The sequence below is a fragment of the Sus scrofa genome, chromosome 10, assembly GCF_054392235.1.
Source record: "Sus scrofa isolate SSC_HxYL_T2T_F1_AM1 chromosome 10, Sscrofa_HxYL_maternal_Yorkshire_Landrace_v2.0, whole genome shotgun sequence".
In the NCBI taxonomy this organism is placed as follows: Eukaryota; Metazoa; Chordata; class Mammalia; order Artiodactyla; family Suidae; genus Sus; species Sus scrofa.
In genome coordinates this window covers 71,623,405-71,641,398 of record NC_139392.1, presented here as the reverse complement: position 1 = coordinate 71,641,398, position 17,994 = coordinate 71,623,405, and the positions used below count along the sequence as shown (strand labels likewise).

General features: G+C 40.8%; 1 protein-coding gene across 9 annotated transcripts in view; it reads left to right on the top strand.

Moving 5' to 3' along the window:
* The first annotated feature begins 528 nt into the window (after positions 1–528).
* The window catches only part of NSUN6 (NOP2/Sun RNA methyltransferase 6), a 108,136-nt gene continuing 90,670 nt past the window's right edge, over positions 529–17,994 (top strand). For 7 of the 9 annotated variants that reach the window (XR_014817878.1, XR_014817875.1, XR_014817877.1 and 4 more), the window contains exons 1-3: positions 529–1,061; positions 4,208–4,363; positions 11,343–11,422. Coding sequence is in view for 3 of the 9 variants with exons in the window: in XM_005653806.4 (XP_005653863.2) it covers positions 987–1,061; positions 4,208–4,363; positions 11,343–11,422 (311 nt within the window). In the remaining 6 variants the exon portion in view is untranslated. The remainder of the gene's footprint in view (positions 1,062–4,207; positions 4,364–11,342; positions 11,423–17,994) is intronic. The other 2 variants (XM_084980216.1, XM_021064826.2) reach the window with 2 other exon arrangements.

The window sequence follows — 17,994 nt, the reverse complement described above, 5'->3', positions numbered from 1 at the left end:
ATATAGGTAATTGGTAGTTTTATTCAACTAACTGTAAAAACTACCTCTGCGTTTTAAAGTTTCACCTGAGCATTCATGGATATTAAAACATGATTAACCCACTTGTTATAAATTTGAATAATGTTGTTTATCCACAGCTGAAGGCACATCAACAAGCCCAGGAGACGTAAGGTAGTTTCATAACGTCAAGGGTGGCTGATAGGTCAAAAGAAACTCTGGTTTCATCCTTTCTTTGGAGGTCACCTAGCAGGTAACTGGTCCCTCACCGAATACGGGCCAGCAGGACTCAACCCTCCCCGGGTGCCCTGGCATCCAGCTCTCCCCGTCCGGATCTGCTCTTTTGCTGGATCAGTTTACTCTTCAAGGCAGAGCCCCTTCTCCTCCCCCTAAAGCCCCGCCCATTCAGGCCTGCGGCACCGGGACGCGTCGCGGGCGTAGCTGGGAAGCTTCTAGGGACGTGACGTAGAGGCAACTGGCGGCTGCGGATTGGAGGGCAGGGGGGGAGAGGTGTGTCGCCGGAAGTGACGCACTCCGGAAGCGGCTCTCTGTGGCGAAGCTGGGACCGCGGGTTTGGAAATCAGGGTTTAAGTTGGATGTGACCAAGTTCGCGCCAGCCTGGTTTCTAGCTCCTGTCTAGTTCACAGAGGAGTCATTCACGAGTTTTTCCCGCTCTGCAACATGAGTGGCCTGGCCTCGCAGTGATTTCCGTGAGCGTGGCTAAGGTGGGACCTAGGTTGGGTTCAGGTCAGGCGAGGACGCTGCTCTAAACTACATCTCGCTAGCCGCTCTGGCTCTCTCTGGCTGAACTAGAGAAGGCCTGGAGGTCCCCCCGGGTTTCCGACGTGAACCTGGCGTAAGCAGAGAGCTGGGGTTCGGGCGGTGGCGGGGGGGATTCATCGCCCAGACGCTCCTTGTAATTCGGAGAGAGAGAAAAACGACTGTTGTCCAGCATTTTTCTTGGAGGAGGAGAACTAAGCAATAGGAACATGTCTGTTTTCCCTAAAATATCGTTGAGACTTGAAGTTGAAAACTACCTTAAAGCGAACTTTTTGAATAAGGAGGTAGGTCGAACAAGTTGGGTAATAATTGTGAAAACTCAGGGAGAAATAGAAAACAAGTCTAAAAGGGAATGTACTGCCGTGTTTCTTACCCTTCGTCTTTCCTAGGGTAAAATAAATGCTAATGTCTTTGTGCAGGTATTGAATTAATGCTTTGCGTGCTAAGAGGTGAATGGGGTGTATGTTTTAACCACTAGGAGTGGGAAAACAACACCACCACCACCACCTAGGAGTGGGAAAGAAGGGAGGGGAAAAAAGCGTTTTTGTGCCTGGTAGTAGGCGTGCACTGAAGAGGTTACAAGGATAAGCAGGAAAAGATCCCAGTTTTAAGTTAAAAGACCCTGTAGAGAAGAAACACCTGTATACACGTACAGCGCCTGCGCTGGCCCTCAGGTGAAAAAGATGCTATAATTCAGTGAGTGCTTTTTTAAAATTTTATTGAAGTACAGTTGATTTAAGTGAGTGCTTCTGAAATGTCACTACGTGTGCTAGGTCATTTGCAGACCTTCACGTTCTCACAAAATTTTTTTGTTGGAGTATAGTGGACAGCAGACCTTTACATCTTGATCTTAGAAGTCTTTTTTTTTGGTAGAGCTTTCCTCCCCATTTTTATAGCTGAGAGAACCGAGGGTCCAAGGAGACGTTACTGAATCAAATTGACGTTCCTCTCCTGTTACAGTGTTGGAATGTGAAGGCAAAGAGCTCAGATACAATGGGAAAAGGGATGGATTTGGAAACCCCTGCTCCCCGATTTGCGGGCCCAGTGCTTGAGGAAATTACTTCACATCCCTTAACCTTGATTTCTTTTGTGAAATTTGAGGACGGTTAACAATAGTAAATTTCCAAGGTTGTTTTGAGGAGTTAATCATTAAGTGCTAGCACTTGGCATCGTTCTGGCTCATAGTAAGCCCTCAACAAATGTTCCTTGTGCTGGCAGGGCCTAGCCAGAAGTCCACGGTGAATGTTGATTGTCTTTGATTGCCAAGCTTGTGCTCTTTCCACCTTAGTTTGTATTTTCCAATCTTTGGTTTTCTATCCAAAGTAAAGCCTCATGAATGTTATTGATTTTCAGAGATGTTGGTGAAGCCATGAATTGTAGATTTAACTTCTACATTTTATTTCCCAAGATTATGTTAAGGGGCAAAACAGTATTGAAAGAGAAAGTATCTCAGTTTCAAAGAACTTCAGGTATGAGGAGTGTATTAAGACAAATAGAGGCATTCAGCAAATTTTTTTCCCAGCAATTTTTTTTTTTTTTTTTGGGGTCTTTTTGCCATTTCTTGGGCTGCTGCTGCGGCACATGGAGGTTCCCAGGCTAGGGATCGAGTTGGAGCTGTAGCCACCCGCCTACACCAGAGCCACAGCAATGCAGGATCCGAGCTGCGTCTGCTACCTACGCCACAGCTCACTTAACCCACTGAGCAAGGCCAGGGATCAAACCCAAAACCTCATGGTTCCTAGTCGGATTCGTTAACCACTGAGCCACCACGGGAACTCCTGCCAGCAATTTTTAAAGTGGTTAACATTATTTTGTAAAAGAAGACTGAAATGTCATTCTTTGACCCCACTGTAGTTACATATTACCAAGAGAAAAACCATCCCTTCAAAGGTGATGGAATATTCAGTTAAAAAAAACCCTGAGAAAGTACTAATATTTTTAAGTTAGTGGATTATTAGCTGGTAATTGGTTTATGAAGATTCTGTGAGGGTAGAGTATAGGCAAAAATGACAAAAAAGGGTGAAATATGTGTCTTGAAAAGCCTCAGTTAATTACAAGGAAAGTTGATTATTTCTGACAGGTATCTTGCTACCTGTCTTTTTGGACAATAGCTATTTGTTACATTTAATAATACCATATTAAACATTTAAAAATAATAATACCATATTAAAAAGCTGATATGGGGAATGTTTGGGTGACAGTGTCAGTGTTACTTGTTCAAATTGGTGTTTTATAAGGTTACCAACCAGTTTGCTCTAGGATATGAGGTTAGCAAGGAACTAGTTCTACAAAGTGATATTAATAGTAAGTAGAATGAAATCCTGAATTTACATGTAGCAGGTATGTTCAAAATGCTAATAATTCTTTGAGGCAGTATTTTTCTGAGCTTTTCTTCTTGGGCATTTTATTAGGTGTTTATTAGAATAACTCTGTGAAATATTACCATTCTCTTAGGGTTATTTATTTTTTGGCTGTGCCCAGGGCCTGTGGAAGCCTCCAGTTCAGGGATCAAACCTGAGCCACAGAAGTGACCTGAGGTACTGCAGTGACAACACAGTGCATAGTGCCTGAGGGTATATACCATCTATAATCATAAGTATCTTTTTTTTTTTTTTTTTTGCTCTTTAGGGCCACATGTGCAACACATGGAAGTTCCCAGGCTAGGAGTCGAATCAGAACTGCAGCTGCCACCCTACGCCACCACTATGGCAACACCAAATCTGAGCCATGTCTTTGACGTACACCACAGCTCACAGCAATGCCAGATCCTTAACCCATTGAGTGGGGCCAGAGATGGAACCTCCATCCTCATAGATACTAGTTGGGTTTGCTACCACAGTGGGAGCGCCAGGTATCTTTAAATGTAAAAGATAATGCTAGGCTGTTTTCCATAGTAGTTCTTCCAACCTGCATTTCCACAACAAGGATTAGATAGTTGCTTTCTTGTGACATTGTTGACAAAAGATGGTGTAACATCAGCACTTTAAGTACAGTTAACATGGTGGTCTATAAGTGATAGGCCTGTGTTTAAATTAGTGTCTCTCATCATTATTAATGAATTTGAGCACTTTGTCATATGTTTCTACATCACTGGAGTCTTGTCAACTCTGTCCAAGTCTTTTGTCCATCTTCCTATTGAATTGTCAATTTTTTCTTATTGTGCAAATTTGTGTGTTCTCAATAACAGTTCTGTTGTTATTGACTGCTCTCAATAACAGTCCTCAATAACAGTGTGGATCCTTAACCTGCTGTGCCACAGTGGGAACTCCACCATACGCCTTTGTTATCAACACATAAGCAACACAGAAAAATGAAATGGATCTAAAGGATTGCTCCATGGTTGAAACAACTGTATGTACATATATTCTGCTGAATGTTTTTAATTTGTATATTGAAATTGCAAATTAACTTGTTCTTTTCTTCCTTTCAGGTTGTATCTGCTTTTGGTAAACAAGAAGCAGAAAGGAAGTTTGAAACTCTGTTGCAAAACTTGTCCCACCCTCCATCATTCACCACTGTCAGAGTAAATACACATTTAGCCTCAGTACAACATGTGAAAACTCTGTTACATGATGAACTTCAGAAGGTTTGTGCAAATTTTTTTTAAGTTACAGATGACTTACAGTGTGTTAATTTCTGCTGTACAGCAAAGTGATTCAGTTATACGTATATATACATTCTTTTTTATATTCTTTTCCTTTATGATTTATTTCAGAATATTGAATATAAGTCCCTGTGCTAAACAGAGGACCTCGTTTATCCATTCTCTATATAGTAGTTTGCCAAACTTCCACTCCTCTCCCCTCCCCACCCTCCACCTTGGCAACCACAAGTCTGTTCTCTCTCTCTTTTTTGTGTGTGTTTTGGTCTTTCTGTCTTTTAGGGCCTCATTTGCGGCATATTAGGTTCCCAGGCTAGGGGTCTAATCAGAGCAGTTGCTGCCGGCCTACGCCACAGCCACAGCAATGCTAGATACGAGCTGCGTCCTCGACCTACACCGTAGCTCATGGCAACGCCAGATCCTTAACCCACTGAGTGAAGCCAGGGATCGAACCTACAACTTCATGGTTCCTAGTCGGGTTCATTTCCACTGCACCACGATGGGAACTCCAGCAAGTCTGTTCTCTATGTCTATGAATCTGTTTCTGTTTCATAGATATGTTCATTTGTGTCCTGTTTTAGATTCCACATATAAGTGATATCATATGGTATTTGTCCTTATCTGACTGACTTCATTTGGTATGATAATTTCTAGCTCCATCCATGTTGTGGCATGATTTTGTTCTTTTTTAAGGCTTCAGTATTCCATTGTATATATGTACTACATCTTTATTCTTTCATCTGTTGACAGACATTTAGGTTGTTTCCATGTCTTGGCTATTGTGAATACTGCTGTGAACATAGGGGTGCATATATCTTTTTGAATTATACTTTTGTCTGGATATATGCGCAGAAGTGGGATTGCTGGATCATATGGAAACTCTATTTTTAGTGTGTGTGTGTGTTTTTTGTGTTGTTGTTTTTTGTCTTTGTAGGGCCACACCTGTGGCATTTGGAGGTTCCCAGGCTAGGGGTCCGATTGGAGCTGTAGCCACCGGCCTGTACCACAGCTACAGCTATGGAGGATCTGAGCCGCTTCTGCAGCCTACACCACAGCTCACTGCAGTGCCAGATCCTTAACCCACTGAGTGAGGCCAGGGATCGAACCTGCGTCCTCATGGATGCTAGTCGGGTTTGCTAACCGCTGAGCCATGATGGGAACTCCCAAGCTAGGTTTTGAATCAGAACTGCAGCTGCCGGCCTATACCACAGCCACGGCAATGCCAGATCCAAGCCACATCTGCCACCTACACCACAGCTCATGGTGGCACCAGATCCTTATCTCACTGATTAAGGCGAGGGATTGAACCTGCATCCTCATGGATAGTAGTCAGATTTGATTCTGCTGAGCCATGATGGGAACTCCTATTTTTGTTTGTTTGTTTGTTTGTGTGTTTTGCTGCACCCAGACATGTGGAAATTTCCCAGGCCAGGGATCAAACCCATGCCACGCAGTGACCTGACCCAGTCCTTAGCCCGCCGAGCCACCTGGGAACTCCTCTTATTTTTAAGTTTTTTTTTTTTTTTTTTTTTTTTTAAAGGAAACTTCATACTGCTTTCCATAGTGGTTGCACCACTTTTCAGTACCACCATCAGTGTAGGAAGGTTCTGTTTTCTCCACACCCTCTCCAGCATTTGTTATTTGTAGATTTTTAGATGATGGCCATTCTGACTGGCATCAGGTGGTACCTCATTGTAGCTTTGATTTGCATTTCTCTAATAGCAATAATGAGGATCTTTTCATGTGCTTGTTGGCCATCTGTATGTTTCCTTTGGAGAAAAGTCTGTTTAGGTCTTCTCCCTGTTTTTGATTGGGTTGTTTTTTTGCTGTTGAGTTGTATGAGCTGTTTGTATAGTTTGGAAATTAAGCCCTTGTTGGCTGCATCATTTGCAACTCTTTTCTTCCATTCTGTGGGTGGTCTTTTTATTGATGGTTCTCTTGGCTGTGCGAAGCTTGTAATTTTGAGTAGGTCCCATTTATTTATTTTTGTTTTTGTTTCTATTTCTTTGGGAGACTAGACCTAAGAATCATTGTTATGATTTATGTCAGAATGTTTTGCCCTCCTTCTCTTCTAGGAGTTTTATGGTGCCACGTCTTATGTTTCAGTCTTTAAGCCATTTTGAGTATATTTTTGCGTGCAGTGTGAAGATCTGTTTCAACTTCATTGATTTACGTGTGGCTTCCAACTTTTCCAATACCACTTGTTGAAGAGATATTTTTTTCCCATTGTATATTCTTGCCTCCTTTGTCAAAGATTAATTAGGCATAGGTGTGAGGGTTTATTTCTGGTTCATGCAAGTTTTTTTTAACATTTATTATTAAAGTATAACTGATTTACAATGTTGTGCCAATTTCTGCTGTGTAGCAAAGTGACCCAGTCATATATATATATGTGTACATTCTCTTTTTTATGTTTTATGTGCCATCATGGTCTTTCCCAAGAGATTGGGTATAGATCCCTTGTACAAATTTTTTTTTTTTTTTTTTGTCTTTTGTCTTTTTGGTTGTTGTTATTGTTGCTATTTCTTGGGCCGCTCCCGCGGCATATGGAGGTTCCCAGGCTAGGGGTCCAATCGGAGCTGTAGCCACCGGCCTACGCCAGAGCCACAGCAACGCGGGATCCGAGCCGCGTCTGCAACCTACACCACAGCTCACGGCAACCCCGGATCGTTAACCCACTGAGCAAGGGCAGGGACCGAACCCGCAACCTCATGGTTCCTAGTCGGATTCGTCAACCTCTGCGCCACGACGGGAACTCCCCTTGTACAAATTTTTTATGTCATTGTGTACAGAATTAGATTTCTATGGTCTGTGTTGTGTTGCTGTCCACTAAAATCATGTGAACAACATACTGTTACAGTTTTACAGACAAGGAAATTGAGGATCCTGAATGTTAAATTGTTGAAAATTGCATACTGGATGCTAATATTAGACTTGAACCTAGTACTTCTGATTCTGAATTTATTTAGTGACTGGCTAAGTCCCTCAACCCCTCTGGGCCTCTGTTGCTTCATTGTTAAAATACTTCATGGATCCATTCGAACCCTAAAAGTCTGTAATATTGTAATAGGCAGCATATAACCATCAGAAGGGCAGTTTGTATAGCCAGGGTGAGCCCAGAGTTAGGGAGGTACCTACTGATAACCTGTAGGACTATATTTTAAATTTTAATAATTTTATTATAATAATTTAATAAAAGCAGGAAATTAAATAATATAAAGAATATATTTTAAAAATAAAACAACACTTTTCAACTAATAAAATAGTTTTGGCATAATATTCATTTTTTAATGCTTGAAAACAGTATCATAAAATAGCTACATATATATATATATATATATATTTGGTTGTTTTGTTTTTTTTTTTGCCACACTGAGGTATGTACAAGTTCCTGGGCCAGGGATTGAACCTGTGCCACAGCAGCGGTCCTAGCTGCTGCAGAAACAGTGCTGGATCCTTAACCTGCACCACAAGAGAAATGTGAAAATGGCATTTAAAAAAAAAAGTTACATTCCCCCCCCCTTTTTTTTTGGCCTTTTCTAGGGCTGCTCCTGAGGCATATGGAGGTTCCCAGGCTAGGGGTCTAATCGGAGCCGCAGCCACTGGCCTATGCCAGAGCCACAGCAACTCAGGATCCAAGCTGTGTCTGCGACCTACACCACAGCTCATGGCAATGCTGGATCCTTAACCAACTGAGCAAGGCCACAGATCATGGTTCCTAGTCAGATTCGTTAACCACTGATGTACGATGGGAGCTCCCCCAATTTTTTAAAATAAAGTAGAAGAACTTGAGTATAGCACTTAGTAAGCAGGAAACTTAGTTGAAGCTGGAAGCCACATATGGTCTACCTTGTTACTAAATCTCATACGCAGCTACAATCAATTCCAGCTACATTTGTTTGTTTTGTTTTGGTTTTTTGGGGGGGCGGCGCCTGGGGCATGTGGAAGTTCTCAGGCCAGGAATGAAACCCACATGACAAGTCAGGATCCTTAATCTGCTGTGCCACCAGGGAACTCCAAAGTGACATTTTTTAAGTTCTAAGCCAAAAAAATTATTTTCTTGTTTATGTTGTCTTAATGCTTTCCTTTCAAAAGCTGTACATTTTATAAGTGAAATAAATCAGACAGCAAAAGACAAATACTTTTGTTTATGTCCCTTATAGGTGGAATCTAAAAACTATAACAAACTAGTGAATACAATAAAAAAGCAGACTGAGAGATACAGAGAACAAACCGAGGGGGGGCGGTGGTGATATAGGTTGAGGGGGTGGGAGATACAAGCTCTTGGGTGCACCGTAGGCTCAAGGATGTATTGTACAACACAGGGAATATAGCGGATATTTTGTGGTAACTAAATGAAAAGTAACCTTTGAAAATTGTATTAAAATAAGAAAACCTTAAGGCTGTGCATTTTGTCTTTCATACACAGTGCACTGAAATTTGCCTCCAAAGAAATGTAAGGTAGAGGAAAACGGATGGCTGAAGGGGATACTTCAAATTATGTTTCATAGATTTTTTTTTTTTTTGCTATTTCTTGGGCCGCTCCCGCAGCATATGGAGGTTCCCAGGCTAGGGGTCGAATCGGAGCCGCAGCCACTGGCCTATGCCAGAGTCATAGCAACTCGGGATCCGAGCTGCGTCTGCAACCTACACCACAGCTCACGGCAACGCCGGATCATTAACCCACTGAGCAAGGGCAGAGATCGAACCCACAACCTCATGGTTCCTAGTCAGATTAACCACTGAGCCACGACGGGAACTCCTAATCTGATTTTTAATGGGAGTGATCATTTTGTTGTGAGAGATGACATTAGGCATAAAATATAAACATTCCTCTAAAGAACTAAGATTATTTTATATAGCCAGGCATATAGTTTTTCAGTGAGCATGAAGGAAACTGTTCTGAGTCCCATCAGTTGTCCATCACTCAGGCACATCCAGGTGGTTGGCTTTTCCAGCAAATTATTCCTACAGCTTAGATAACTAATGGGAATTGAAGATCTTGGGTGGTACCTGAGAATAGGCAGACCAAGTTGTTCTGCGCCTTAAGTCCTTTAACTTAGAGGTTAACATAAGGTGGAGAAGATTAGGTTGTCAATACTAGTTAAGACACTGGTGGTTAAGCTGTGCCTATTTCTAGCAGATAAGGGAACTTGAAGGAGGTTTTAAATTACAAGTTTTCTGTCTTTCCATGTTCTAAAGCTCACGTGTGTTCTAAAGATGTATTCTGAGTCAGGGCTTTGTCTCCAGGTTTCTAGGGTCACATTTTGGAATTTATTATTTAAAATTTCATTTGACGAGGGAGGATGGGGAGAAACTGGAAGCTTTATACACTGCAGGTGGGAAAGTCAAGTGGTTGACTTTCAAAAACCGGTTATTTCTTAAAAAGTTAACCCAGCAGTTCCACTTTTAGGTATCTACCCAGGAGAAATGAACACGTAGGTCCACGCAAATGCTTGAACGTGAATATTAATAGCAGCATTGTTCATATAACCAAAAGAGAAATCTGTCCAAATGTCCATCAGCTGATGAATGGAAAACCAACCGTGATGTGTTCACACACTGGAACACCACTCAGCCCTGAACATGGTCAACTGATAGATGCTCCCACATGGGTGAGGCTCCAGACTGTGATAGTGAGTGGAAGAAGCCAGGTGCAGGATGGTCTGAACTGTACGATTCCATTTGTATGAGATGTCTACACAAGGCACATTTACAGAGAACACATGATGGTCAGGAGCTAAAACTGCGTAGTAGGGAGTTACTACTGCTCTGTTGGAGATGGTTAGTTTGAAATATCCTCTGCCCGAAAGGAGCAGAAGTCGGAATAGCTATTAACTTGGCAGAAATCGAGGTAGAGCTATAAAATATGAATAAATTTTTTTTCTTATCAACTTAGCAATAAGATGATTTTGGAAGTTTTCTCTAGGTGGTATGTGGATACCACAAGGCAACGCAGATCCTATTAAAGTTACCGTTCTCTCATATGGTATGTGAGAAGGAATGAGGTGATAGTCTCTTGCCTACATGGCTAGAGATGGTTTGTTTTCCAGTATTTGATTGTTGATATTCAGGCCACTCCTCCATGTGGATTGCTCAGTTGGCTCCCAACGTGCAACCCTCATATGTTGGTGAACACTGAATAGCCTACTTTCTGGAAAAATAACGCTGCTTTGTGGTGTTTGCTGATTTTCATGGTGTAAATGCCCCCCTGTGGTCTATTTCGAGCTACCAGCATGACCATGGAGTTGGGAAGAGATGCACACAGTTGGTGCCCAGAGAACTATGAGTTGGCCCCAGCACTTAGACCACTGGCTCTGCACCTATTTCCAGTCTAAAGGCCACGTATGGTAGAGGACACTGAAAATCCTGAACCTTTGCCAAAAAGCATCATCAAAACTGACGTGGCACGCACTGTTGATGATATATAATAAATAGCATTTAGTAGTCTCATCTTTTAATGTCCTATTCTGAAGCTTTTCTGAAGAGAGTACTACGTGCAGTGTTATTATTGGGTGTGTGTTTTCAAAGTAAGCCACTTGAGTTTCTTGGTGTCCTAACAATTAAGGATCTGGCATTGTCACTGCTGGGGCTTGGGTCACTTTTGTCGTGTGTGTTTGATCCCTGACCTAGGAACTGCTGCATGCTGTGGACGTGCCCCCCCCCCCCAAAAAAAAAGTCAAGGTAAACATATTTTGTATTTACAAAGTCATATAGTTAGCAGAGTTGATTCTTTGAATTGTCAAGAAGTCAAGATATTTCACAATCAAATTATAGAGAAAATGTTTTGAAGTCTGATTTTTTTTAATAGAATAAAGTGAAAATATACTAAGCTTTTTCATAGAATAAAGTGAGAATATACTAAGCTTTATTCTCTGCTCAGTAATGACACTGACAAGCTCCGCAATTGGAAATTAGCAAATATATTAATTGCTTTGTAATCCTGTGTGTTTATCTTTAACAGCAGTTTAATGGATTAAGTTTTCCTGTTCTTCAACATCCAGACCTTCAGGATGTCTTACTCATTCCTGTTATTGGACCTAGGTTTGTAACTGTTTTGTTTTCACATTGTATTCTTCTAAATAAAAATTCGTCCCAGGTTCTTTTTTACTGTTAGGTGGGAATACTGAGTTTCTCCATTATTAGTGATTTTATTTAGATAGAAATTTACAAATTTCATAAATGCTGATTTCATTCTCTATCACAGACAATATTACAAAAGAACATTAAGAATGGACCCAGACACTTTGAGTAATGCATGTTGATTTCATTTAGTGCAGTGATTGATTTTTTTTCCACTCTGTAAGAAAGTTACTTTTGCATTTGTTCACTTAGGTATTTTAAGAGATTCCACTCCGAAGTTAAACTTTTGAGCTACAACAAAAATACAGAGCAACAGTATTTCTTACTTTCATAGTTGATATGTTTGGAAAATTTTATTTATTCATAATTATGCTAAGTTACTGTGTTCCCTCAGTAGAGCAGATAGTTATGTATTTGAAAGGCATGTGTCTAAAAATTGAAAAAAGTAGGCTTCCATGTTACAGTGAGAGTTCTATTCCCAAAGAATTTTATTTATTTTAATTTTTTTTTTTTTTTTTTGTCTTTTTAGGGCTGCCCCTGAGGCATATGGAGGTTCCCAGGCTAGGGTTCCAATTGGAGCTGTAGGTGCTGGCCTATACCACAGCCGGGGCAATGTGGGATCTAAGCCACGTCTGCAACCTGCATCACAGCTCATGGCAATGCCGGATCCTTAACCCACTGAGCGAGGCCAGGGATGAAATCCATGTCCTCGTGGATGCTAGTGGGGTTCTTTAACTCCCTCCCCCCCTTTTTTTTTTTGTTCCCAAAGAAAATTTTAAAATCCCTGTTTGAAACAGTTTTTTAGTATCCCAAGAGTTATAATATATACAAAAATGCTGTTTTTTTTAAAGCTTTAAGGTACTTTAGTGGTCAGTGGTAGAGCCATGGTTTATCCACTCAGTTGAATATTATATGGCCTTTAATGAAGGAAAATTACATCTACAAATAAAAAATGATATTCATGGTTAATTAAGTACCAATAGCAAGTTGCTGTGTGTAGGATATTTACATTTTTTTGCAATTAAAAAAACACAACTATGTGTATATTAATGTACAGAAAAAAATCTGGAGGGTATAACATACCCAGCTGGTAACAGGGATTAACTGCGTGGTTAACTCTGAGGAGGTTGGATTGGGAGAGACTGGGTAAGAGATTTTTCGCTTGAAATGTTTCTATTTTATTTTTTCCTGTAAGCATGTATGACTTTGCAGTTAAAACAGTTGATTTTGTGAACTCGTTATTCTCCTTCATTAAGGTGAAATTCGCAGGTAGTGAAATAGAGGTCATAATTAAGTGTACCATTTGCTGAGTTTTGCTAAATTCAAACAACCGCATAGGCAGGACTCACCCGAGTTGAGATGCACACCATCTCCATCCCTGGAAAATTCCCTTGCACACTGCTCCCCTACCAGGAAGCACTGTTTTCTCTCATCTCCTATTTAGTTTTTGTTGTTGTTGTTTTTTAGGGCCACACCCACGGCATATGAAGGTTACCGGGCTAGAGGTTGAATCAGAGCTGCAGCTGTTGGCCTGCACCACAGCCACAGCAACACAAGATCTGAGCCGTGTCTTCAACCTACACCACAGCTCACAGCAACGCTGGATCCTTAACCCACGGAGTGAGGCCAGGCATTTAACCTGCATCCCCATGGACGCTCTTTGGGTTTGTCAACCATTGAGCCACGAGGGGAACTCCTCTTATTTAGTTTTAAACCAACTAGTTATTACAGTTGATGGCAGTCAGAGCTCTTGTGAGACCTGTGATTCAGTTCAGAATATACTGTGGATATCTTTCCATAATGTCCATAGTTTTCCATAATCCTGTCGAACACACTGTTTCATTCTTTTTACTGGTTGTGTAATGCTCCTATTCTTTGTAGAGATCTAAACTACTCATTAGAATGTTAATGAGTGATAAAACACGAACAGCAAGTTACTGTAGGAAAGTACTGAAACATCTCTTAGGATTGTAGATTCATGTACCAACCTACCTTTCATTTCTAAAAGCAAATTCTTTGTTTTTATTTTTTATTTTTGTATTTTTTTGTCTTTTGTGTTTTTAGGGCCACACCCATGGCATATGGAGGTTCACAGGCTAGGGGTGGAATTGGAGCTGCAGCTGCTGGCTTATCACAGCAACTTGGGATCTGAGCTATGTCTCCAAACTGCACCACAGCCCACAGCATCCCTGAATCCTTAACCCACTGAGCAAGGGATCGAACCTGTGTCCTCATGGATGTCAGATTCATTTCCACTGAGCCAAAAAGGGAACTCTGGTTCTTTTTTGTTTTTTAAACTTATCATTTTTAAGTATCTTTTGACTTTTCACTATGAAAAATGAAGACATTTTTACACTTCAATTTCCCCTAAAACCTCCAGCAACCAATTTTCACTTACTGTTAGTTTTTTTACACTGTAGAGCCTTGTAACAGTTTTATTTGACAGGGCACAGTTGAGACGAATACAGGGCTTACTTTGAGCCTTCCTGGCAGTATCTTTCTGAGTTCTTTGTCTTGATTGTCTCTTGGTTGGTTGACTATCATTGCTGAGCAGGTCTCCAGTGCCTGCTTCCTTTCACCCAAGTATGTCTCTTGGATGCTTTGTTTACTTTCTTGCTTGAGAACTTGATTGTTGCCTTTATGTTTAAATACCAACTTAGCTGATTGTGGTAGTTTCAGGCTGCATGTGTTATTTCCTTGAGCACTTGGTGGACCCTGCGTCTACAATCTTACAGCATCATGTATTGCTATGAAGAAATGTGAGGCTAAAAAATTTCCCTCTTGTAACAGAATGTTTTGATTTTGATGATCTATGGGATTCTCAGGCATTGAACTTTAGAAACTTGGCTGTATCCCCAGATTTTGATTATTCTCTTCCTTTTCATTGAAAGACAGTGTAATTTTTTTTTTTTGTCTTGCTATTTCTTGGGCCGCTCCCGTGGCCTATGGAGGTTCCCAGGCTAGGGGTCTAATCGGAGCTGTAGCCACCGGTCTAGGAGCCACAGCAACGCCAGGTCCGAGCTGCATTTGTGACTTACACCACAGTTCCTGGCAATGCTGGATCCTTAACCCACTGGGCGAGGTCAGGGCTTGAACCTGCAACCTCATGGTTCCTAGTTGGATTTGTTTCCACTGTGCCAAGACAGGAACTCCTAAAAAATTTTTTTAATTGAAATATGGTTGGGTTACAATGTTGCATTAATTTCAGGTGTACATAAAGTGATTTGGTTATACATATATATGTCTGTTCTTGTTCAGATTCTTTTCCGTATAGGTTATTACAAAATATTGACTATAGTTCCTTGTGCTGTAGAGTAGGTCCTTGTTAGTTATCCATTTTATATGTAGTCGTGTGTATATGGTAATCATAGACTCCTAATTTAGCTGTCCTCCCACCCCCTCATACAGGAGTATTTTTAACAATGTATAGCAACCAGCATTTTCTAAAGACTGCATTTAGATCAGAATAATTTTTTAGGCCAGTGTTCGGTTTGTAATTTTTAAGTGTCTCTATATTTTGTCTGTTGGTGTTTCTCCTTTTTTGATAACAATCTCAGTATTTTCAGCAGGTCAGAAAAATTAACTTTCTTTCCCTAGTAATTGAGTCCACAATTCAGTAGCATAAATCTCTTTAGATTCAAATGAGACTGGATTTGTCCTCCTTTTCCAGCCTGCTTGATGTCTGTCTTTCACAGTTGCCTTGTCACTGGTATTAGCACTTAAAGTTTTCGATTAATGTTTGTGTATTTGAAATAATGGGGTAAATGCAATGGAATATTCCCATAATTGTACAAAGTTTGCTGGTTAAATAGATGGCAATCCTGAAAATACTTGGTAGACATGCAGCAGTATCATGTGATATCTCAAAATTATGTTCATTATCTTTCTTTTGGTGTAGGGTAGATAATATGTGCAGTGAATTATGTGCCAAGTAGATGAATCTATATTTTTGTTTTACTCCTTAGTGGGCATTCCATAATCTCATTCTTTAATTCTTAGGCATCTCATTTTTAGCTATTTTAATTAGTTTTTTCTTATTCTAAGTACTTTCATAGTATTTTTCCTCCAGTTTTTATTACTGAGTACTGGAAAAATCATCTTTTTTTTTTTTTTTTTTCCTTTCTCTTTTTGGCTCCGCTTGTGTCATGTGGAAGTTCCCGAGTCAGGGATTGAACCTGTGCCATAACAGTGACAATGACAGATCCTTAACCTGCTGTACCACCAGGGAACTCCAGAAAGTTTTATTTTATTTTATTTTATTTTTTGCTTTTTAGAAGGTTCCCAGGCTAGAGGTCAAATTGGAGCTGCAGCTGCTGGCCTACACTGTAGCCACAGCAATGTATGATCTGAGCTGTGTCTGCAGTGTACACCACAGCTCACAACAGTGCTGGATCCTTAAACCACTGATGGAGACCAGGGATTGAACCTGCATCCTCACAGATACTAGTTGGGTTCATAACCCACTGAGCCACTGCGGGAATTCCCCAAAATTATCTTTTTTTAATGGTGTTGCTTCACTCCTTTATAAACATTTCAAAAATCAAGCTTTTAGTATTTTTTCATGACCCTCCATCAACTTTATATTTCCCTGATACAACTTCAGCAAAGCTGACTGACACGCTGGCCATTGTGTATGATCGCTTACGTTCTCATACAGTTGTTGTGTTGAGGGATCCCCAAGACCCCTCCCTGGCTCAGCCAGGCCCTAGGAAGACTCAGGGAATTCAGTATATAGTCATACTTGTGACTAGGATTTATTTCTGTGAAAGAATCTGAACCAAATTCAACAAAATACAAGGTGCAGGGGGCAAAGTCTAGGGAAAACCATTGGCAGGCTCCAGAGCTTTTTTCCACTGGAGTCAAACAATGGATATTAGTCCCCCCATAACAAGTATGACAACACATGTGTGACGTGTCATCACCAGGAGGCTCTTTAGAGACACAGCATCCAGGATTTTCATTCAGGGCTGGTTACACAAGCACCCCCTTTCATTCCAGCCTCCTGGAAGAAAAGCCAGTGTCTACGGTAAACCATACTCTTTGTATAAACACTGCAGGCACCGTGAGCTACCCTTCGCAGTTAATAGTGAGAACCCCCTGATTGTAAGTTCTGGGACACCAGCCAAGGCCCAGCCTTGTAACCAGGCCTTCTAAAGAAAGGGTACCCAGTTCTGGCCCCCTGTGTTAACTCTCTTCTCTGTAGTCTTCCATTCTCAGCACAAAATGGTTATTTTCATAAAAACTTTCTGATTAACTGTACAAGGTTTCATTTCACAAAATATGTTTTGAATTGGTGTCTTGTGTAAGACTCAAGGCTGTTACAGAGATGGATGAAGCAGTTTAGTCTAAAAGCAGAGACTGTTGGTCCAAACTGCAATAAATGCCACAGTGGAGGTATGAATTAAATACCATTAGCACAGAAGAGGAAGGCCTGAGTGCAGAGTAATGGGTAGCAGTTTTCTCCATGTGGATGTTATTTCAGCTGAGCCTTTAAGGTGAGTAAGAATTAGGTAGATAAAGTAGGGAAGGCTATGCTAGGTGGAGGGGTGTGACAAGAGTGATCAGGTTTGGGTGATCAGTTTTTAGAGAGATCGGTGAAAGGTGTTGAAGTTAGGAGAGGTAGACTGAAATGTAAAGGTTTTTTTTTTTTTTTTTTTTTTTTGGTCTTTTTAGGGCTGCACCCATGGCATGTGGAGGTTCCCAGGCTGGGGTTGAATCAGAGCTGTAGCTGCTGGCCTACACCACAGCCACAGCAACTCAGGATTCGAGTCATATCTGTGACCTACACCACAGCTCATGGCAATGCTGGATCCTTAACCCACTAAGTAAGGCCAGGGATCGAACCTGTGTCCTCATGGATGCTAGTCAGATTTGTTTCTGCTGAGCTATGATGGGAATGTTTTGGGGGTTTTTGCATGGAGTATAGGAACCAAATAACTTTTTATTACAGTCATTATTTTAGAAATATAATATTTGCAGTAGCATAAGCTGTTTTCCAAACTGCATGCAGCCCGTTAGCCATTTAGTAGGTTGTAAAATCAATTTGATTGTTTTTTTTAATAGGCATTTTAAAAAAGAAATGGGGTATTCTATAATATATTGGATTGTACCTAAGGCATTTCCTGAAGCATTTACTGTAAACGTTAGTGTGTGTGTGTACGCACATGTGTACTGGGATGGGAGTTAAGTGCATTTCTGACATTGGGGTGTAAGTTGGAGGAGCTTAAACCCTTTTTTAAAAATAAGATGAATTACAAGACTGGTGCTCAGTTAGGGAGCTCTTAGAAAGGTCTTTTATTTCCAACACTATGGTGAATTTGATAACCTGAGAATGTTTTTGCTTCATACACCTGGGAGTACTGAGTAAAACATAGGTCATAAAATGCACAGCTGAGTGATTAAGAATATAAGTAAAATATTCAGGGATAAGAATGAAGAGTAACTGAAAACAGAGTAGTCAGCAGTGAGCTCAGTTTAAGAGTTGGGGACTTGAGGGGGAAGATGGTTGGTCCCCTAAGTTAAGGGGCTTTGGT